Source organism: Gracilinanus agilis, chromosome 2 (genome assembly GCF_016433145.1).
Source record: "Gracilinanus agilis isolate LMUSP501 chromosome 2, AgileGrace, whole genome shotgun sequence".
In the NCBI taxonomy this organism is placed as follows: Eukaryota; Metazoa; Chordata; class Mammalia; order Didelphimorphia; family Didelphidae; genus Gracilinanus; species Gracilinanus agilis.
This window is the reverse complement of record NC_058131.1, coordinates 582,652,793-582,676,430: the sequence shown is the minus strand read 5'-3', so window position 1 is coordinate 582,676,430 and position 23,638 is coordinate 582,652,793. Positions and strand designations below refer to the sequence as shown.

The 23,638-nt window shown below is 34.3% G+C and overlaps 1 protein-coding gene across 1 annotated transcript in view; it reads left to right on the top strand.

The window, feature by feature from the left end:
- Positions 1 to 23,638, top strand: part of FAM189A1 (family with sequence similarity 189 member A1) — a 537,302-nt gene that overhangs the window by 335,909 nt on the left and 177,755 nt on the right. The window contains exon 3 of the mRNA XM_044662452.1: positions 5,792 to 5,902. Coding sequence (XP_044518387.1) covers positions 5,792 to 5,902 — 111 coding nt within the window. The remainder of the gene's footprint in view (positions 1 to 5,791; positions 5,903 to 23,638) is intronic.

The following is a 23,638-nucleotide window of genomic DNA, read 5'->3' as shown; positions in this document are numbered from 1 at the left end:
AATAAATCTTCTATGAAATGGAGGACTTTAGGTCTTCTTGATGAAAAGTCTAAAGATGAGTAGAAACTTCAAACTACAAATACAAGAGTAAAAATAAACAAAAATGTAATCACATATGATTGGAAGGTACTTTATATGGATAATGTGTTTCTACTCTAAGGGGAGAACTGATAACTGTCTCTTATGAATGCAAATATGATAGTCATAAAGGGAGTCAAATAAAAAAGAGGTGGTGTTAATGGTTTTATTATGTTTTTATAATCTTAAAAGGAGAAAGGCAAGAGGGAAAATATTCTAGAGAGAAAAAGGTGAGGAAATTTGATAATTGTAATGTACAAGGAGAAATTCTATAAAAATAAAGAAGTAGTAGAGGAAACAAGTTGTACTTTAATTTCATCTGAAGTAATCAAAGTAGGATAGAATACACAGATATATATATATATATTCCCACACAAAATTTGGTTTGGAAATATCTTCAACTCAACAGGGAAACAAAAGGAAAAGGAAGGCTAGACATAGGGAATAATTAATAAACAAAACAAGCCCTAGCTTTAGAGAGGAGATGCATGAAAATAAATTTAAAAGGAATGAAAGAAAGAAAAAGTAAGAATTTGTGATAAATACAGGTCATGGAAAAAGGAGAGGAAAAAAGTATGAGAATAAGAAGGGGAAAATATTCAGTAAGCTATTCTAACTGTTACTGTGGCTGGGATAAATTCATCCACAAAATGGAAGAGGATTGCAGAGTGGATTAAAAACAGAATCCAAAAATACATTGTTTACAAAAAAATACATGTGAATCATGAGGATTCACACAGATTTGAAGTAAGGAACTGGGACAAAATTTGTTACCTCAGCTGAACTCCAAAAAGTTGGAGTAACAATCATGATGTCAGACAAGGCAACCTAGAAGCTGATCAGGGGAGCTTATTAAGTTCACAATATACCAGATCAAATAAACCTAGAAGCCTGGTTTCCAAAGAACCAAAAGACCCTAGCCAATGGGGCAAGCCTCACTGTTTGATAAAAAATATTATAAAAACCGGACAGTAAAGTGACAGAAATTAGGTTTAGATGACTTCGATAGGGTAAACAGAAAGAACAACCAGTAAAAAAAAAAAGTGATTGTTGAAAAATTAGAAAAAAACAAGCCTGGGTTGAAAGAAGGCATTTAAAAAGACATTCATATTATACCCCTTTGCAGAGCTGCAGGAATGAAATATTTAACAAAACAATTCTTTTCTAAGACAGATCACTATACCTTTGCTACTCTACTTCCATTTTCTAAAAGCCAGCTATTTGTAAAGATTACATGTGGTGTAACCGTAACCTTAATTTTACCATGAATATTTCTTTCATCCTTTTTCTCTTACTGTGGGCACCTTACTCTTAAAATGTCATAATGAAACAATTTTATTTTTTCTCAAAATCCATCTCTTATTTAAACTTTCATATTTCTCTCATTCCCCCACTTCCATTCATTTAAGTGCACAGTTATAGAATCATCCTTGATTTTTCACTCTACTACAAATCACAAATCCAGTCAATTGGCAAAGTTTGTCGATCTTACCTTCCCAACCTTGCTCAGACCTGTTTCATTCTTTTCACTCCATTCCAATTTAGGCCATTATTACCTCTTGCCTGAATTTTTTCAAAAAACACCTGATTAGTCTCCTTAAGTCTCTCCTTTGTTTATTTTTTATTACATAGTCTGACAAACTGATATTCTTAAACCTCAAATTTCTCACCCACTACTCAAAAAATCTTTAGTGTCTTCTGTTTCCTTCAGAAAAAAATACAACTTCTTTATCATGGCATTTGAAACTTTCCAAATTATATCCGAGTTTTATTTTATATCATTTCCTCTCACTATTATCCATTACAATTAAACTGCCTAGTTAGCTGTTTCCCACACATGACATTCCATCTCCCACTTCATTGCCTTGTTGGGAATTTTTTTCTTGATTCCCATCTCTGCCTGGTAAAATCCCTAGCTTCCTTTACAGTCAACTCATATGCCACCCTTACATGAATCCCATAAATGTTAGCTTTCTCTCTTTCTTGAAATTATTTATTTTTACTTTGAACATTCTTTCTATTTACATATATATATATATCATAAAATAACAACAAATTATTTGCATCTTGCACTTCATAAGGCACTGTGCTTAGTAACTATTATCTCATTTGATCTTCATAACAACCCTACAAGGTAGATACTATTATTATGCCCATGTGACAGATAAGGAACAGACAGGTTAAGTGACTCAACTAAGGTCACACATCTCAGGCTAGATCAGGTATTACAATGATAATATCATAGAGTTTTTATAGTTACAATTAAGAGGATTGGCCAGTCTCAAGGATTTCCATTTCATGAATTAAGGTCTTCCTGTCTCCAAGGCCAGCATTCTATCCACTGTCCCAACACAGCTGTGTAAAAGGGCATACAGAATTCTACTTATTTCTTGTATTACTAGTGTTTTAAATAGAAATGGATTTTTTATTTTGTTAAAAAGCTTCTTTTGCCTCTTTTCATATAATTATTGTGAAGATAATAACTGTAAATAACCTTGATAATGTGAGCAGAGTTCAATTTCGGAAATGCTAGTTAACATATTGAAATTATTTTTTCTTTGTCATTTTGACTTGGCATTTCATTAATTATATATTCTGTTCCAATGGCCTACTTCTTTTACTGATGCTTCAGTTATTTTATTAGTTAAATTATGTTTTGAACTACTAGACTAGCCCTTTATATGTTTGAGGAAATATATGTTTAAGGAAACTTTCTTTTTAAGTCAACATCTGCCTAAATTCCCCAAGTAATGGTTTAGAGAAGTCTTGAAAATCTGATTTTATTATTATACTTCCATACTCTTAAAATTGCATTGTAGGGTAAGAATTGGTGACTTTTATTCCAACAAGGCATTAAAATCATATCATTGAGTTTTTATAGTTAAACAAATTGATTGGTTGGTCTTTTAAGATTTTCATTGCTTGTTAAAGACTTGAAGGACTCTAGATGAGGTAAGCTAATTTTTTTTTAAAAAAACAAGAAAAGTCTAAAATGCTTATGTAATTCTAATAGAGTAGAACTAAATTAAGATAAACAGCAAACTGGTTTCACATCATTCTTTCCAGCTTCCAGAGATTGATTTTTTGCTAAGAAGGCATGGAGCCTATGGGTTCTATGTTGCAGTGGCATAAAAGGCAGAGAAGAATCTTACAGGTCCCTGACCCTAGGGAATAACAATCTAGTTCTAGAGTTGATTTGAGAATTCAAGTCCACACAAAGTTTGTCTTAGGGAATCTTGCTAAATCTGTGATCCTATTTCTATTACTGGTTTGTCCTAGCATAGACTATCTTTTGACCATAGCCATGACCCAGCAATGCTTAATATATGTCCCAAAGGCCTGCCCAAAGCAAATACTCATGCTTAGAACTTAGATTATTTTCTGCCAGACAAAAAGAAAGGAATGATTTAAATAAATAGATGCTCACTTTGAATACTATTTCTTACTGTATATGATTCCTTAGCATACATGATTATTCACCTTGTTTGAGGCCTCTCTTTGTTGTCCCAGGACCTGGCTATTTATTTTTATCTTTCCTTTATTTTCAAAGATGGCTTTATTAGTGATGGAAAAAACAGTCCTTTTTAAGATAAATTCATGTGAAGTATGTTCTTTGATATGTAGTATAGCTTCATATGAGCAGAATTCAGTTTGGAAATTATTTAATATTCTAATAAGAATAATTGGTAGAAGATGGAAACAAGAATTGAACCAGAAAGAGTAGTCATCAGTGGTATCATAGTGTGTGTGTGTGTGTGTGTGTGTGTGTGTTCACTAGTCATTGTTATCCAAAGAGCCCACCTCTGTTCAGAATTGTAAATGATCATAGGGAAATCTTTGCTCAGAAAGAACATAGCAATATCCTTAGGGTAATCTATGGACCACAAATACATCTTCTATTATGCCTATTGCTTGAAACTATAATTCAGTGATTATTTAAAGTATTTTCCTCAGCTATTCTTTTTGACCTTTAAGCATACCACATTATTTCTTCTATTATATCATTAAATTTTAAACTATTCCATTTTTTTAACAAAAGAGTTTGGGAAAACTGGTTCTCTTCTTTCTGAAAGTGCCATTTATGCACAAGTACTTGGTGAAGTAGAACTTTGAAACTGTGTAGTTCAGGGCAATTTTATATCATCTTACAATAGACTCTGCCTTTGCTGAATTTTTTGGTGGGCAGAAATTGGGAGGAAAATGAAATATTTCTAAAAGCTCATACAACCTTTTCATAGTTACCATTGTCTGATCCTACTGGTTTAATTAATGCAGAACATAGAATCTGGAATCAGAGTTTAAAATTTTTTTTCCCTAAATAATAGGTCTAACCATTTTACCCTCTTTTTTGAGGTAATTCAGAAAATTCTTATTGCCTCTAGAATGAACTGCAAATGAGTCAACGTGGTATTAGCCAAGCCCCTTTAAATTTGCTGCAGATCTGAACTTTTATCACATTTCTTCCTTTACACATTTTTTTATTCCAGCAAAACAATCCTGTTCCCTGAGTTTGGCATTCCATCTTCTGCCCCCTGACCTTTGCACAGGCTCCCCTATACCCATGATGTGTGCTTTTCTTATCACTTTCTTAGAACCCTTATCTTCCTTCTGGGCTCAATTCAGGTGCTCTCTTAGTAGTTAGTGTAGCCTCCACCCTCAAATTATTTTCTATTTACCAACTTATTTACATTTTGTATCCTCTGGGCGAGTCAGTCATCAAGTCAACTAGCATATATTAAGCTCATACTATGTGCTAAAAAGTAAAACAGGCTTCACTCCCAAAGAGTTTACATTTTAACAGCATTGAAAAAGTATGCACATACAATATAGTTGTCCCTCACTATATCAGAGTTCACTTATCAGGGCTTCACTGTATTTCAGGTTTTGAAAAATATATATCTAATTCTGTGTCTCAGAGTTTTCACAATATCATGAAACTTTGCAGATGAATACTGTAGTGTACACAGTGAAAATGCAGTAGGCCTCTTGTGCAAGTTTGCCAACACGAGATTGTATATGGCACACTATTGGCTGAGAGGCGACCAACCGTAGCACTGTGTTCTATATCCTGGGTGCTGATTGGCTCAGTGTTTATAAAAGTATGGGAAAGGTTAATAAAAGTATGGAACAGGTTTATATGAGAGTGGGAAGGGTTTGTAAAGCCTTAAAAACATATATATATATATATATATATATATATATATATATATAAATAATAAAATAAATAAAATGCTGCTACTTCACAGATTTTCCCCTATTGCAGGGGTCTCTCAAGTATTTACAAAATACGCATTTTCTGTAAAGTTGATCAGACCAACACGTAATAATGTTTTTGAGATTAGAACATCGAAAATACAAACTAATTATTTAAAATTCATTTATTTAATTTTATTCCAGGTTTTGTCAGTTGGATACAACTGAGAATGAATAATTAATCCTGTTTTCAAATCTGGTCTCTAGATTATTAATCACAGTACATTCCAGACAAAATTGTGAGAGCCTGGACTTTGCAAATACTCTGCTTTCTTGAAATGCTAAAAACACATACCTATGAATGTTAATAAACTATATTGTGTTTGTCTTTAAAATATATTTTATCATTCTGGTAAGTATTTAATGTGTTTAGAATGTTTTAAAGAGCTAAATGAAAACTTTCTCTCTGACCTCTCCCCTGAGATAATCAATTTGTTTTTCTTTCTTTGTTTGTTTCCAGATAACCTTTTTCATGCTGCTGTCTGCAGTGTGTGTAATGTTGAATTTGGCTGGTTCTATTCTCTCCTGTCAAAATGCTCAGCTAGTCAACTCCCTAGAAGGTTGTCAATTGGTGAGTAATAAAATAGAGACCTTCAAACAAAGGGCAAAGGCTTTGATTTTGCACTGAATCTATTTTAATGTCCATATTTTTGTTGTTTGTGAATTTAATTTAATGTTTCCATTGATTCAGATTTTTGAGTTTTTTGAAGAAATTAAAAGCACTTAGAAAAAGATTTCTCTTCACATTTTAGCTTATTTTACTTGAAAACCACTTAGTATAATCCAAAGTAACACAATGTAAAAGTTTAAGAACAAGATATTTTGCATTTGCTAAGTGATATTTGTTTTTCAATATTTATCATAATCATTTCTCAAACCAATTTTGTACAATAAAATTTTAAAACAGATTACTAATAAGAACAATTTTAATGCATAGAAAATATACAATGTGATGCCAAAAACATGAAATGAAAGTCATTTCCAGTACCTCTCAAAGGCTATAAATTTTGAGATATGCCAAATAATATTATTTCATTTTTCTCATCTGCAAAAGGAGAAGAGTGAATTATTTGATTTCAAAGATTTCTTATAATTATAAATTTATTTAATTTTATTATTCTATTTGACCAAGAAAATGCAATGTCAGTCAGGATCAGGAATAGTCTATCTTGTCTCATTTTCCTGATGATCAGAATCCTGGTTGGTTTTTTATTTCTGTAGTTTGTGTGCCATTAAAGGCTATAATGAATTGCTTTAAGTTTTTATTTTCCCCCTTTGTAAAATCCTTGTATTTCTTCTTCCTTTTTTTTTCATAATTTCCTTATTTTAGCTCCCCATAGAGGAGCTTATGATTTTGCCCCATACACATCTAGGCCACTAGAACTGAGGTTAAGTGTGCATAGCTTCAAAGCTGAAAAATTCCCTGTGCTCTAAGAATGCATCTTGAGTACTTTGTTTTGCTATGTGATGTTAATTATAGCTTATGTAAAGTTGTTCAAACTTATCCCCAAAGTGAAGAGAACATCTGTGGGAAATCTAAATTAAATAACTGAATTCTCGTCAAGTAGTACTCCTATATTGCTGATATCTATCCTAGTCTAGAACTCACTGGCATATTATTGTCTCTCTTTGATTAAATGACCACAAACTCCAAAATTTAATTAATTCATAGAAGACCAAACAGAGTATGGTGTTAAAAGAGGCCAATGTCATACATAAATCACTTAGAAATATAATAGCAAAAAATACTAGTAACCCTAGCTCACTGTTTTATAAATACTTGCTATGAGAAGTGTTTAAATGGATCCATAAAAAATATAAAAATTGAGAAGTTTATGCTTATAGACAAGAGAAGTAATATAACCTTTACATATGAAAGACAACACATTCACTTAGTGTTGACATTCTTTTCCTTGCAGCATAATTGGGTTATATACTTATAGTAAGTAGTAGAATGTAAGAATGGGATTTGTGCAAGGTGGATGGGATGGAGGAGCCAGAGAAGGAGTGGCCGATGGTTGGTGACAGTTGGTGACAGTTAAGATGAGGGGGATTTCTGGGAGTTTCTCCAGAGGAAGAGGGAGAGGGGACAACTTATGGCAGAGGACTGAGAGAGGGAGGAGGAGAACACCTCAGCTCGGATCCAGTCCTGAGGGCTTCCTGAGGATATTTCTTTGGACACTGAAACCCTGATTGCCTGGTCAAAGGCATCCCATCGTTTCTCACCCAGCAAGACTTCAATCATCGAATCAGCTAAGTGTTTGGACTCCATTTGGGGAGCAATCTGTTAGGCTCCTTCTCCCATTACCCAACCTTGCTGAGAGTCCCTTTCTGGTCTAACTTACAATTTTAGAAAAGGATAGAAATAGAAACAGAAGGAGAAGAGGAGAGGGGAGATGCTTGGGAGTGGGAACTCCAAAGGTTCCCACCCGAGTGACAGACCCCATAGAAATAAAGAAGAGGGTACCCCAAAATCCCTCTGCCCTTCACCCCTTTCCCTAACCCCTGAATTGCGAATAAAAGCCATTCATTAGTCAGACAGTGTTCCAGAGTGCCTGAGAGATAAGGGGAAGAGGAATCACAACTTGGACTGGCTGCCTCCATCTTGGAGCCAAACCACCCACTGTGAAGTTGGCTGACCTCTGGGGAGGCTTGCGAGAACCCCACCCTCATTCAGAATTGGATTGGGGTCCCCCATACCTCATCTTATAGGAAAGCCTTGCCCCCAACTCCTGTGGGGTGGCACAACCATCCAGGTCACCTAGTTTTGGGGGTGATACCCCCTCGAAGTCTCCCAGAGTGTATATACAGCAGGAGGGGAGAGCTAGAAGAGAACCTCACATCATAGACTATCTCCCCTCTATCATAACACTTATTACTGGCTTTCTTTATTCTTATAAGAAGAAATAGTGGTGGTAGTATTCATAGTAGAAGAAGAAATAGTGGTAGTAGTGGTGGTGGTAGTAGTAATGGTGGTAGTGATGGTGGTGCTAGTAGTACTAGGAGTAGTACAATGGAGAGAACACTGGTTCAGATGTTTTCCTCACAAAAGAGTTCAGCTATGACCTCAAATACTTATTAGCTGTTTGACTTTAGGCAAGTTACATGGCTTTTGTTTGCCTAAATTTCCTCATCTACAAAATGGAGATAATAATAATACCCACTTTTCAGGGTTGTTGTGAGGACCAAATGAGGTGATATTCATAGTATTTAGTACAGTGCCTAGCATATAGGAAGTTTTACATAAATGTTAAATATTAGTACTTGTGATAGTAATAATAGTAGTAGCAATAGCAGCAGCAAAAGTAATAGAAATTGGCATTTAGGTAGCACTTTAACGTATACACTGGACTTTACTTATTATTTCTTACTTGATTCTTACAAAATTTCTGTGAGTTAGGTGCAATTTCCACATTTTATGTTTAAGGAAACTGATTCTAAGACTGGTTAAGTGACTTAGCCAAGATCATAGAGCTAATCTGAAGGAGCATCCAAACATTTTCTGACTTAAAGTTTATATTGGAGGTTTGAGTTGGAGAATAAGGAGGAATGAGCTAATATTCTATTTATTTACTCATGTGCTCATTTATGGCAGTGAGTACATATGTCCTTATATAAAATTTTTTTAATTTATAAAATAATGCTATAAGAATCATCCTGAGCTTTTCCTTAAATTCCTATGATACAGAAGAAAGAGAAAAGATCAAAAAGAATCCATTCAGGGATAGTTGTAATTGTTTCCCTAATCATGAGCTAGAAGTCAAAGGCATTCCAAAAAGGGATCTGATGAGAGACCTACCAGAGTGCACAGAATTTGAATGGAAATTGATACTCATTTAAGAAAAATTTTAAACACAAATGGATAGCTAAAATCCACTTTTTTTTTCTTTTTTTTTTTTTTTTGGCGAGGCCCTAAAGTTGTTAACGGTTTAAAGACAAAGAAAAGGAGCATCTAATAAGCAAGAGACTTGAAATCTCTTAGATGACAGAGGCAGCTATAAACTTCTTGAGATCTGAGACTCTGGAGTATAAATCTTAGGGAGGAAAGGGTCTTTTTCATCAAGGAAGCCAAGAGAGAAGCATCTTCTCAGGGATGTTTTGGCTCAGACTATCCACAGTTGGGCTAATGTATATCCACTAATCACCAAGTATTCATTAAGCACCCTAATATACTGGATACTTTTCAAGGTACTTTGGATTCAAAGACAAAAAATAAAATAAAGTAGTCCTTGCCTACATTCTTGCAATGAGGATAGCATCCTATTAGAATGTAAACTCATTGAAAGCAGGCATTGTTTCACTCATTCATTGTATTTATTCCCTTGCACAGAGCCTGGACCTTAAGTAGGCATTTAATAAATCCTTGTTCAATGATATGCATATGTAAATATCAATAAAATATACACAAAATAAATGTAAAGTAATTGTGGGTGGTGGGATACCTTTAGATTGCAAACTCCTTGAGAGCAAAGACTGTCTTTTGTTTTATTTACATCCCTAACACACATATCTGGCACATAGTAATTGGTAAGAAATATTTTTTAATTGTAGTAGTTTGGGTAGGTGAGGAAAGGCTCCATTTCAAATATGCACTTGAGTTCAATATTTGAAAGAACAGAAGGATCCTAATAGATGAGAAGAGAGTGCATTCATTACAGACATATAGGAAAGCCAGTATGAGAGATACTGGAATATTTTGCAAGAAGAACAAGAAGGGAATTTGGTTGGATTGGAAAAGAAATTTCTAATAAGTCCAGAAAGTTGAATGAATTCAGGTTGTGAAAGACTTTAAGTAAGCAGCGGAAGACTGTATTTTGTGCTGGAGCCAATTAGGGAGTAACCAGAGTTACTTGAATAGGGGAGTTTCAGGATCACACCTGGGCTTTAGGAAAATCACTTGGCAGTTTTGTGGTGGAGAGGGGAGAGACTTGAGGCAGAGAGACTAATTGGAGGCTGTTGTTATAAAGTCCAGGCGAGAGGTTATGAGCCCCTGAAGTAGGGTGGGTGTTCCATGAGTAGAGAGGAGATGGATGGAAGAGATTTTGTGAAAGAAGAAACAATAGAATTTTATCAAAATAATATACCACGGACATAAGCTGGAATTAAAGCCATTTCTTTGCTTATTGTCCCTATCCCATTTGGCAGTGCTTATATCAAAACTGGGAAAAATATAGTTTTCATATATTTACATTTGATTTAATAACTTAAAACTCTAAACAATTATGGTAAATATAATGATGGATTATTAATAAAATTATATTGTGATATTTATTGCATAATTGACAATAATTATGTTGGTTATATATCAATGAAATGAATTTTATGATAAATTTATATCATATATTAATATATAATATTAAATTTCTTTTATAAGTGAAAATTTGCTCATAAACATGTATTTCTGTATGGCATATGTGGAACAATGGAAAATTGAGGGGATATAGCAAAGTTTTGAATTGTAACCAGAAAAACCTGCATATAAATATATTACAAATTTCTTAGACTAATAATTTATTACAACTCAATTTGTATAGCCCATCCTGTTTTTCAAATTTAAAAGGCTGCATGCAGGAGTGATTATTTTTACTATTATATTATCTCATTTGCTTTTCATACTAGTCTCACTTTATGGCTAAAGAAACTGAGGCCCAGAAAAATAAAATAATTTGTCTAAGATGACACAGAAAGTGATAGAACTAGGATGCTAGTGTATTTAGTCAAAATAACTCTTTTTTTTTTTAATTTTTTTTTTAAACCCTTAACTTCGGTGTATTGTCTCATAGGTGGAAGAGTGGTAAGGTTGGGCAATGGGGGTCAAGTGACTTGCCCAGGGTCACACAGCTGGGAAGTGGCTGAGGCTGGATTTGAACCTAGGACCTCCTGTCTCTAGGCCTGGTTCTCAATCTACTGAACTACCCAGCTGCCCCCGTCAAAATAACTCTTATCCCTAAACCGTTGACTGATTCAGTAGCCCTTCATATCCCTCTAATAATAATCAATATTATTGTTCTACTCAAGGGTTGCCTTCAAAGTCAGAATTAAAGACCAAAAATATCTTGTGAAAATATTTCAAAATCTAACTACTAAAATCTAATAATGTATTCTAATAATAGTTTAGAATATTACATATTCTCCAATGAAATTATCAATTTGTTATATAAAGTGCCCCATAATCACTGACTATTTATATTTGCTACATTACATTTAACTTTATTTTTATGTTATGTTTTTAATTTATGTTAAATTTTATGTTAAAAACCAAAAAGAAGTTAAGCTAAGAGTATGTGTTGGAAGAAAAGACATATCAATGCCAAAGCTCAGTCTTTGAATATATCAGAGAAGGCTGTTTTTTTTTTTTTAATAACCCTTACCTTCTGTCTTGGAGTCAGTACTGTATATTGGCTCCAAGGCAGAAGAGTGGTAAGGGTAGGCAATGGGGGTCAAGTGACTTGCCCAGGATCACACAGCTGGGAAGTGTCTGAGGTCAGATTTGAACCTAGGACCTCCCATCTCTAGGCCTGGCTCTCAATCCACTGAGCTACCCAGCTGCCCCCAAAGGCTAGTCTTAGAAAAAGCACTTTTGTCAATATTCAAATCTACCTATAAATGGTCCTGGGGCCTGGGTCCACCCCACAAGTATCAATATATAAGGCTGTTAATCAATTTCAAGGAAAATGTAGATTTCTTCCTATCTAACCCTTGACCTCCCAAAATTGGCTAGTTTATCTTCTCCTTTTCTCTCAGAATAGAAGATAATAGAAGTCTGAGTTTACTAAAAATAGGCCAAGTATTACATTGATTCGATTAGATTCCATCAATAATAGACACTTATTCATAAGGTTTACATTTTAATATGCCAGCCTCTAGAGAGAGACTTTTTAAAAAAAAAAAATCTACATTCAGACTACAGCTGCAGGCATTCCAGCTGCATCAGTGATCCACATACTAATTAGAGTCTTATTGCAATCCCTGGATTCACTATCTGTATTTGTATCTGGAACCCACCGGGAGCAGGGGAAATGCAGGAAAGTAGGCCTATTCTCAGAAGAATAGGCACCTGTCCTATTAATGTAGTTGGAATAAAGTCACAAATTTATCAGTGAAAGCAACTTGGACTTTTATTCTCTCTCTCCCTTAGTGAAGTATAGTTTCTGCTACCTTAAGAAAACCAAAGACCAGTTTTATTTCTTGGAAATGACAGCGGGAAGAAAAAAAGTCTTTAAACACACCCACAGAAACAAGTGATTAAGAGAAAAGATCTAGCTGGAAGCTTGGAAAACAGTTATGGTATACTTGGGAATTAGTCATTTCCCACTCCACAACAGCCTGCTGTGTCCTCTTGGATAGAAATTGAAAGGGAGCCTGAACCAGACTAAATTAATTGAGAAACAGAGTGTTCCAGCAGAGTCAGATGACTTGGATTCAAACTGCAGCCCTGCCACCAAGAACTCTCCTCTGGTACCGAGAAAAGAATTCTGGGTTTGGGATAAGTGGACCAGGGTTCAAATGCCTTCCTTTGTCACTCCCCTTGTGACGGAGGCCAAGTCATAGAGCTTCTCTGAAGCTGTTTCCATAATTCTAAAATGAAAGTGTTGAACTAGGTGGCTTCTAAGATTCCTTCCAGCTCTGTATCTGTGCTTCTAGGAAGTTCCTAATTAGGTAACACGGCCTGTAATTTTTCCTCTGGTCTATTTCCTTCCTCAAACTATTCTTCCTTTATCAGATTAACCCCTCTGCTGTTTTCCTTCTCCACTTTTTTTTTAGCTCTTTAAATTTTGTTTCTATCCTTCCCTTATCCCAGTTACTGTCATTGTCAAAATAATAAATGCATATAAAAGAAAATCAATTTTTTCCTCATCTATCATTTGATAAAACTACATGGTAGCCCTACTGGAATGCTCTCGTTGGAATCCATGCCTGAAGACATACATATAAATAAAACCTCTTTACAGCATATTTCCTTTGCTCCTTCAGTAAGCAGACACACTTGGATGGAGGGCCCTAGGTGGGTCTATATTATAATGAATTCTACTCAGGAGTGATTAGTATTCCAGCAAGGTCCTACTAGATGTGTTATGAGTAGCTGCCTCTATTTTTGTTTTTCTTGCACTACAAGCTTGATTTTGGTCTTTGTTTAAAACTAGGGTAGTACAAGGATCCTATCATTATTATCCAGCATCACTGACACCCACTACTTGAGTGATATACTTAATGTGGTTTTTCATGTTAATATGTAAAAATTGTGACATAAAAATGCATAAACACAAAATTCATTTGTATTTAGTTTATGAATTTATTTTATGCTTATATTATTGAATAGATGACAGATTCTGGAGGGATTTCCAGCATTTTAAACAAAAAGCCAGATTGTGAAGACAATTCAGGAGGAATTATAAAATCCTGGCAAGGCTAGTCTGAATAACGACCTGCTAGTAGGGTAGGAGATTTAGTCTCATCTGTTATTGTAAGGGAAGTATTTTCCAAGTCGTAAGACCTAATATAAATATAAGTTATTATTATTGGAAGAGGCATTGTGTTATAGTAGAAAGAGCTTGCCTGGGTTAGAGTTGGCCACCTCTGTATCACTGAGTAATTTTCATAATCTCTGTGACCCCAACTGCCTCATTTATTTAGTACTGGATTCTAGAATCTGGGATTCTTAACCTAAAGATTACAGAAATTATTTTTAAACTATTTTGATAAATCTATCTTAGTATAGTTGTTTTCCTCCTACTTTAGTAAATACCAAATTACTCTATTAGTTAGATGAGCTTGAGTTTGAAATGAGAATATTGCGAGTAAAAATAAAGAGTTGATAATACCAAAAAAACCACAACTCAATCTTATAATCACTAATAAAAACTAAATTTTCTTTTGATATTGATAGATCACTGAGATTTGACTATTTTGGCAGGAAAGTTGATAATATATAATAAGCAGAGATTGGGTTTATCAATATCTTTTAAAGAACTTATCCAAATTCAATTCACTCCAAAACAACATTTTTGTCATCAGCTCTACAGATTTCTTCAGGCAGTCTGTTACATACCATTGGATGCTAATTAAGTGTTCTCCCTTCTTAGTAAATACCAAATAAGTTTATTAACTTTAAATTGGAATAATGTATGTCTGAGCATTTTATATTTTTAAAATGTTCTCTTAGCAAGAATGACTAAATTCAATAATATAATTTAAGTTTACACTCAGTTTAATGAAAACTGCCACTTTTATGAAGACCAAATACTCTTGAAAATCAGTACTGAGCTCTTGGAGTCTTCTGACTCCTAGGTTTGATTTCTGAATGATTAGTTCTGAGATTACAGGGAAGTTATTTAACCTCCTCAGGATTTTTTCCTCATATTTTGTTTTGAGGGAAGTATTTTTTAATCCTTAAGACCCAATATAAATGTTAAATTATTATTATTGGAAGAAGCATTATAGAATAGTGGAAGAAGCTCGATTAGAGTTGGCACTTTGACATTTTATACATGACTGTGCAATTTACTTAATCTTTCTGGCCCTCAATTTACTCATCTATTAAAGTGTTGGATCCCTAGATGTCAGGTTCTTAACCTGCCACTAGTGAACTTGTTTTTAAAAATATTTTGATAACTGTATTTCATTATGGTTTCCTTTATAATCCAAAGTTCTTCATGACTTAGCCCCTCCAGAAGTTATCTTATGCCTTACTCCCTCACCTCCAGTGACTCTAACCTTCTTGCTATTTTTTGCAGTTACTTCATCTTCTTACTCTACATTTTCAGTGGTTGTCCTCCATGCCTAGGATTCTCTGCCTCTTCATCTCCTTCCTAGCTTTCCTGGCTTTCTTCAAGTACCAACAAATATCCCACCTTCTACTAAATGTCTTTCTTAATTTCCTTTAATGTTAGTATCTTTTTTCTGCTCATCTCCAAAGTATTCTGTGTGTGTGTGTGTGTATATATATATCTATACCTATATTTCTATGCAATTGGGCATATAGTTCTTTTTATGATGTCTCTCTCATTTCACTGTGAACTACTTAAAGATAAGATTTTTTTTTAATCTTTCCTGTACTTAGCACAGTCCCTGACAAAGAGTAAGTATTCAAAAATATGTGTTAACTGACTCCCACAAAATTTTTTTTAAATTCATGGTCTAGATCAGTGATTCCCAAAGTGGACGCTGCCGCCCCCTGGTGGGTGCTGCAACGATCCAGGGGCGCGGTGATGGACACAAGTGCATTTATCTTTCCTATTAATTGCTATTAAAATTTTTAAAAAATTAATTTCCAGGGGACTAAGTAATATTTTTTTCTGGAAAGGGGGCAGTAGGCCAGAAAAGTTTGGTAACCACTGGTCTAGATGGTTAAAAATGTACTTTTTGAGGTCTTAAGACTGAAAATTGAAGAAAAATCTAGCAATTAAGTTTAGTTGTTTTTTTTTTGTTGTTGTTATTATTTTCTATTTCTTTTGGCTTTATTTGTTAGAGAATCTTTTCAATGTGCCCCAGACCTGTTCACAACTGATAATATTTTAAAGTTAAATTTAGAACACAAAGGGGAATAGTAACATTGTAAGGGACCTTGAAAGCTTCTGATGAAAATCCTGCCTTAGGGAAGGATTTCTTGATATGAGGTATGTTATCAAAGTAGAATTGACTGCCTGGTAGCTGTGTTTTAAGTCTTCTTTGAGGAAAGAAGAGTTGACTCCCTCAGAGTTTTCAGTATGAAGAAGAAATATAGAACCACTGAAAGAAATTGGAATTTAGCCTTCATAGATTTATATTGAATGAAGTATTAAGATTGCTCGAGAGGAAATTTGGTTAGCCCAACATGCAATATTCCATAAAATAAAAGTGCTAAAGAAAAAAAATTGAGTATTCTTTTTAAGGTACACTGACAGGGGAGGGCGAGACTAACTTCTTATCTTTGAATTTATTGGAGCAAGAAAGCAAAATAGGTGTCTGGTGAGGCTTTACAAAATAGTTGAGGAAAGAAGGAAAGCAAAAAGGAAAGGAGAAAGGGAAAAATAAACCCAAATGAACACAGAAATGCAGTGAATATAAAGGAGAGATAAGATTTCCTTAAATGAATAATGCAAAAGATAGAAGAAAATAATAGAATGGTAAAGACAAGGAAAATCTCTTCAAGAAAATTAGAAATATAAAAGGAACATTTCACTAAGCATGGGCATGATGAAAGATAAAAATGGTAGGAACTTAAGAGAAGTAGATGTGTCAAGAATAATCAGAACTATATTAGAGGGGGCAGCTGGGTAGCTCAGTGGATTGAGAGCCAGGCCTAGAGACGGGAGGTCCTAGGTTCAAATCCGGCCTCAGACACTTCCCAGCTGTGTGACCCTGGGCAAGTCACTTGACTCCCATTGCCTACCCTTACCAATCTTCCACCTATAAGTCAATACACAGAAGTTAAGGGTTTAAAAAAAATTAAAAAAAAAAGAACTATATTAGAAAGATAATATTACCAATAACACAATGTTGTGGTTACTGATCTAGAGCCATGCATTCTAGAGAATGAAGGCAAGTGGACCTTTGTAGGTGATGCGATTCCAGCCGAGCTATTTAAAATCCTAAAAGATGATGCTATGAAAAGTACTGCACTCAATATGCCAGCAATTTTGGAAAACCCATTAGTAGTCACTGGATTGTAAAAGATGAGTGTGTGTCCCAATCCTAAATACCAAAGAATATTTTCAAATTATAGAGCAAAGGTGATTATCTCACATGCCAGCAAGCTTATGCTTAAAGTTCTGCAAATTAGACTTCAGAAACATGTGAACCAAGAATTGCCAGGATTACAGGCTGGTTTTCAAAAAGGTGAAAGATCTAAAGACCAAATTGCCAAAATCCGCTGGATAATGGAGAAAGCAAGGTCATTCCAGAAAAACAACTTCCACTGACTACTGTTAAATTATTTGACTGTGTGGATCACAACAAAATGTGGCAAATCCTCAAAGAGATGGGAATACTAGATCATCTTCTTATCTCCTCAGGAACCTATAAGCAGGTCAAGAAATAGCAGTTACAACTAAACATGGAAGGACTGATTGGTTTGAGATAAGAAAAGGAGTATAGCAAAGCTGTACATTCTTACTTTATTAGTTTAATTTGTATTAATAGTATTTCATGTGAAATGCCAGGCTGGACAAATTAAAAGCCAAAATTAAGTTGCTTGGAGAAATATCAAAATTCTCAGATATGTAGAGAACACCACTTGGAAGGCAGAAAGTGAAGAAGAATTAAGAAACATCTTGATGAGGTTGAAAGAAGACACTGTAAAAACTGGCTTGAAGCTTAACGTTAAAACAACAACAACAACAACTACTAAGATCCTAGCAACTGGTCCCATTAGGTTCTGGCAAATCGAAGGAGAAGAAATGAAAATAGTGTCATATTTATGTTCTTGAACTCAAAGATTATTGCAGACAATGACTGTAGCCTTGAAATTAAAAGACATTTGCAACTTGGGAAAAAAACAAAGCTGTGGCAATTCTGCATAGCATAATAAAAAGCAGAATAAAACGTTGCTGGCAAAGGTCCATATAGTCAAAGCTATTGTTTTTCTAGTAGCAACATATGGTTGAGAGTTGGAGTATAAGGAAAGCCGAGGGCCACCATGTGGGGGAACAAGAGGTTAAATCCCCCTGAACTCTCCCTCCTCTATCCTGTAAGTTCTCAAGGAGGACACAGGTACAGAGAAGAGAACAACATAACTTTGATAAAGATATGGAAGGAAGAGAGAAATCTTCTCCCTGTCTCCAGAGGCCAGGCTCTAGTCAAAATTATTTTTGTTGACCATTTGCTTCCCTTAATGAGCTACCTTGGTAGAGAGTAGATAAATATACACATTGCTTCTTGCTTGGGAATGGCAGAAGCCTGAAGCCTGTTGCAGGAGAGCATGATAGAATAAAGACTGTTAGAAGCCTGCTGGTGACAGGTGTCATTTCTTTTAACCCTTTCATGTTATCTTGTCCCCATCCTTGGATAGGACCCCAGATAAACCCACTATACCACAGAACTGATGCTTTTGAATTGCGTTGCCACAGAAGACTTTTGAGAATCCTTTGGATGGCAAGAAATTAAATCAGTCAATAATGAAAAAAATTAATTCAGACTATTCACTGGATGGTCAAATACTGATGCTTAAATACATTAGCCACATAATGAAAAAATAGGGCTCATTAGAAAATACCCTGATGTTGAAAAAGATTGATGGCAAAAGGAAAAGGGGCAATGGAAGATCAGATGGACAGTGTCGTGGAAGCAACAAATATGAGCTTGGACAGACTTTTTAGAACATAGTGGAGAAGAGGTGGCTTTGGTGTGTTATGGTTCATGGAGTCACAAAGAGTTAGATACAACACAACTAAACAAAAACAAAGCATATACAGTTAGCAAGTACAATAGGACCCTATATCTATAGGGTATATACTCTATGCCCTACCACAGGTGTCTGAAGACAGATATAAACAAATACCTGCCAACCTCCATTTATATTTGCTTTCTCTCTCCACTCCCACCCTTTGGTTCAGTGTTCCCTAAATTCTGTCCCTCCCTAAAACAAAACTTTTAAAAAGTGAAAGTGGAAAAAAGACTGCTATGTGGGGGAAGACTACTGCTACAAGTGGACTTCTGGTGCTTCAGGTTGACCACAGATAACTGAAATAGTAGAAAATGAAACCACAGATAAGAAGGCCCTACTGTATTTATAAACCACTAATACTTGTTCAATAGGATATTGTTTCCATTTACCTCTACTTGTTTAATCCCTTATGCTGTTTCCAAAAATGCCTTTTCATTTTCCAAATATTGTCACTGGAAAATAACTATATAATGGTAAATGGATACAGAAAAATCTTTTATGGTGGGCCTCAGATTTTTCAATGTCTAGTCCCTTTGAAGGTTCTTATTTTTTATTGAAACTCTACTCTTCATATCTTTCTCTATGCCCAGGGTCTGGAAGAATTAAAGCATTTGTCCATTTATTTTTACTTTGTTTTATATTAATTTCCTTTCTATATACTTTATCTCATTATGGCCTTGAATCAAAAGTTACAAAGAAGTTAGGACTACACAGATAGTATTTTGATAATTGATTTTTAAAATAAGAATGTGAATATCAGATGAATGTGTGACATGAAAAATTACTAAGAGAAGCTTTTGAATTCTAAATTTGTTTTAGTTCCCATGACCTTTGGAAATCACTCTGTGCTTTAGTTGAAAAATTTGTATTACTGCCACAGGCAAATGCCTGTGAGGCTAATTTTATTAGCAAAACATTTGAAAGAAGCAAATATGATTCTCTTCAGAGTAATTATCTTTCCATATGTCCAAAATGTTTGCCATAGCATATATATGTGTCAATACTATGACCCAAATTTTTTCTTTTATGTATAGAAATAGAATAATTTCATGAATTAGTGAATTTTACTACTCTCCAAATTTCATTTTAATATTTTCACCTTTCAGGGACTCCATTTAATCATCTGTGAATTGAGAGAATCTAATCTGATAGATTCTTTGCTCTCTGAAAGAACCTCCATCTTCAACATTCTGCGATTTCTCCCTAATACAGCCTTTACCCTCATTTTGTAATGAACAATATAATTGTCTAATTTCCATTTTACTTCCTTTCATTGCCTTAATTATTTTCCCTCCATGATGTTCTCATTGGAATAAAAAATCTTAGGACATGCTAATATATAATGGAATTCCTAAATATTGAACAGAATAGAAAAAATCTATAAATTAGTTGAGCACCAACTGAATGATTAATAAGCATCCATAATTTGCCGTTATCACAAACCAATAGTAGCTGTTAATATAATCTTTCCAGAATTTTTTTGCATCAATTTAAATGATGAACTTTAAGCACATTTGATTGGTCTTGTTCACTAAAGCCTTGCTCTTCTGCTTATCTTATTGTAATATAGAAATAATCCAGAGTTCTCAGAGGCTAACCCATTGGAACTTAAGCATCACCTTCCAAACTGTAGATATTTTGAATATAAGCTTAGTCATGTCTGTGAAGACCAGCTTAGTGTGAAAAGACTCATTCTCAAAAATTTGGACAAAAATGATGCTTTTTTTGAAGATAAATCAAGAATCAAATAAAAATATAAAATAGTGCTTAGTTCTGGCTTCTCCTCCTACATTGACATTAGTATAAATGATGTAGATATTGCTAAGAACCCCATAGTTTCAAAACCATCTACTACCAATCAATGGATTTTCATTAATTTCAATTCACATTTTTCCCCAAACATCAGGTATTGACACGATGCCAAAGAAACTATACATGGAACAAAAAACGATGCTATTGTTATAAATAAAACCAGAAGACAAAAATTATATCATAGCAACAACTTTTTTTAAGAAATAGAATAGATGATATCATAAAGTCTCTATATGTTTGGAAAAATTGGTGAACTCATCCACTATAGTTACATTGGGAAGCTAAGAAATAATAGATTGACAGTTCTAATTATACACTACTACTCTTCATATGTTTAAAAAATAAGAAGGCTTCCAGCAGTATGGGTCCATCTTCTATGGAAGATTTATGGTAATGGATGAATAAAGTTTGAATAGAGAAGAAAGCATACAGATATTGCCTTCTATATAAATAAGTGTACCAACACTTTAAGAATACTGGAGGATTGAAAGCCTAGCCTTTTATTAGTTAAATCATTATTACTATACTAAATATGTTTTTAATTTTCCATTTATATTTGGGCTTTTATTATTACCAACTCTAGAAATATGAAGACTTCTTATACTCAAAGCTCCATACTTAATTTATACATTACTGGAGTCATAAGTTCCTCAGTAAGGGTACTACCTCTATTGATAGGCTGAATCCCTCATATTTCTTTCTTCTATTTTCTTCAATTCTTGCTCATGTCTTTCCATATAGCAGGCATTCAAAGCACTGGATGCCTTCTTCTGAATTTTTTTAATAACTGGAGATGCTAATGCTTACGTGACCTCAAAGTCTATTAATCTGATAGTATCACTGCCTTCAGTTGTACCCCATTACCTGATTAAAAGTAAATTCCTTAACTTCATAGTTGAAGCTTTCTACTATCTGGTTCCCAGGTTATTTTCTCACTATATCCTGTACTACTCCATAAACAAAACCTTTTCTCTCCTCAAAACTTATAGGTTTGGCCTCCAAAGATACCTTGGGATTTCCTCCTGTGTATTGATTTGAGGTACAACTGCATAGTGGACAGACAACTCTCAACAAAGAACACCTCCAATGTGAAGAGTAAAAGAGAAATTGACTTTTTGACATTTTGCTTTTTAAGGATTTAGTTTAAAATAACCACAAAAATGGAATTTGAATAGAGAAAGACCCCTTGCAACTTTTTAACACTTTAAGTTGCAGACAAATTGCAGATGTGTCTTGGGAAGTATTTCTAGAACATATACATACTAATGAAATTATAGTTCTAAACCAAAAAACTTTCACCACATTCATTCATTCAAACAGTTATTATTTAGATCATACACATGTGAACATAGTTCTGTGGCATGACTGAATTTGTCCTGGCTTATTAAAACTGAAATTTCAGGCTGATTGAAATAAAAAGATAACGTCTCCATAATAAAATTATATTAGTTATATACACACAGTCATGAACTCCCAGAATTATCTAGTAGAATATGCAATTACATTATTTGGGAGAAAGAACTTGCTTATATGTCTACTTCTTTCTTCTTGAAGGTTCTCAGAATTCTTTGTTCAGCTTTGTAGCAACATAAATGACCAAATTCTGACCACAGGATTGAGAGCACCTAGTAACCAAGCCAACACCAATTACTTAACCACAGTGCCTAGAAGAGCTAGCCACAGTAACCAAGGAAACACTGATTATTTAACTGAGACTTGATGAATAATAAATGGATAAAGAACAGAGCCCTGGGCTGTGACTGTTTGCAGTAGGTATCTTTTAAGAAGAAAAGCTAGTACTTAAAATGCCCCTTTCACACTAAACATTATGCCTTTGTTCAACTGAAGTCTAAGTCACTGGTTTTATTTTGGTGCCTCCATGTCCTCCATCTGCTATAATAATCAGGCTTATATTCTCGATCTTTTGGAGTCAGAGGAAAGTGAGCATTTGGATATTGTTGGACAGTAAGAGAATGAGAAAAAAAGGATTTGAGAATACAACCCGAACTCAAACTTTCCCAAATGCTTATATCATAGGAATAAAAATATCACACTTTAAAATAAAGTAAAAATTATTTCACATAATCAACTTGCAATAAAAATAATTACCTATGTACTGCAGAATTTCCTTCCCATCTGCCTTTATAAGAGCTTGATTATTTTAGCAGTTCAAAGCTGACCTATGTGGAACTTTTCACTGCAGTTTAGGACTGAAGGTCCAGGTATTGGTTCTTTTATGTCTTCTTCCTAATTTAAATCATTATGCTATCCTCTACTGGTCTTGGTGTTGGGATACTGGTGAAAATAGTAACAACCTGCTTGATATAGCTATTTTTACATGGTAAAGCTTCAATCAGTGCAGTGATTCAAACTCAAGATTGAACACAAGACATTTCTGTACTCTAAAATATAATTAAAAATGTACTTATGATAAAAAAAAAGACTGCTCCTTTCCTCTTCTGAAATCACCAGGCTTGCAACAGGGTCAGAAAAGCTTCTCAAAGGGTAGGTAATAGAACTCCAAATCTCTGGAGTATCAACTAAACTGGGCTTTTTATATTCCTTTTTATTTCAGAACAAATATCTACCATGGTACCTCTCTGCCTCCAATATGGTTGGGCTAGATTTTCACTAAAAGGCAAATATTTCCAGTCTTTTTTATTAGACTGGGAGTTGGTATGGGGCTAGATTCAAATTATGCCTCCCTTAACACAGTTTCCTGAAGGATCTAGTTGTGTTGGTATGGTTTCCTGGACATTCTTGGGAAAGATGAAATGGTTTGCTATATATAATCCCAAATGAGGTCATAAATAGTCAAACAGTACTGAAACCTTTCAACAACAATATTCAAGAAAAGGAAAACCAGGATAGTAAAGGACCTTGAATTCATGTCTTAAGAGAATGGGTTGAAAGAACTTGGGATATTTAAATTAGAGAAGAAGAGTGTGGAAGATGAGTTATATCAGAAGAGGGATTAGACATGCCCTTTTTATCTTAAGGGCAAGTATAGAAAGAGTGAATGAATATTGCAAAGAAGTAAGTTTAGATATGACTTTAGGAAAGACATCCCAACAATTAGAGCTATCCAGAAGTGGAATGAACTGCCTTAGGAGAAAGTGAGTTCCACATCAG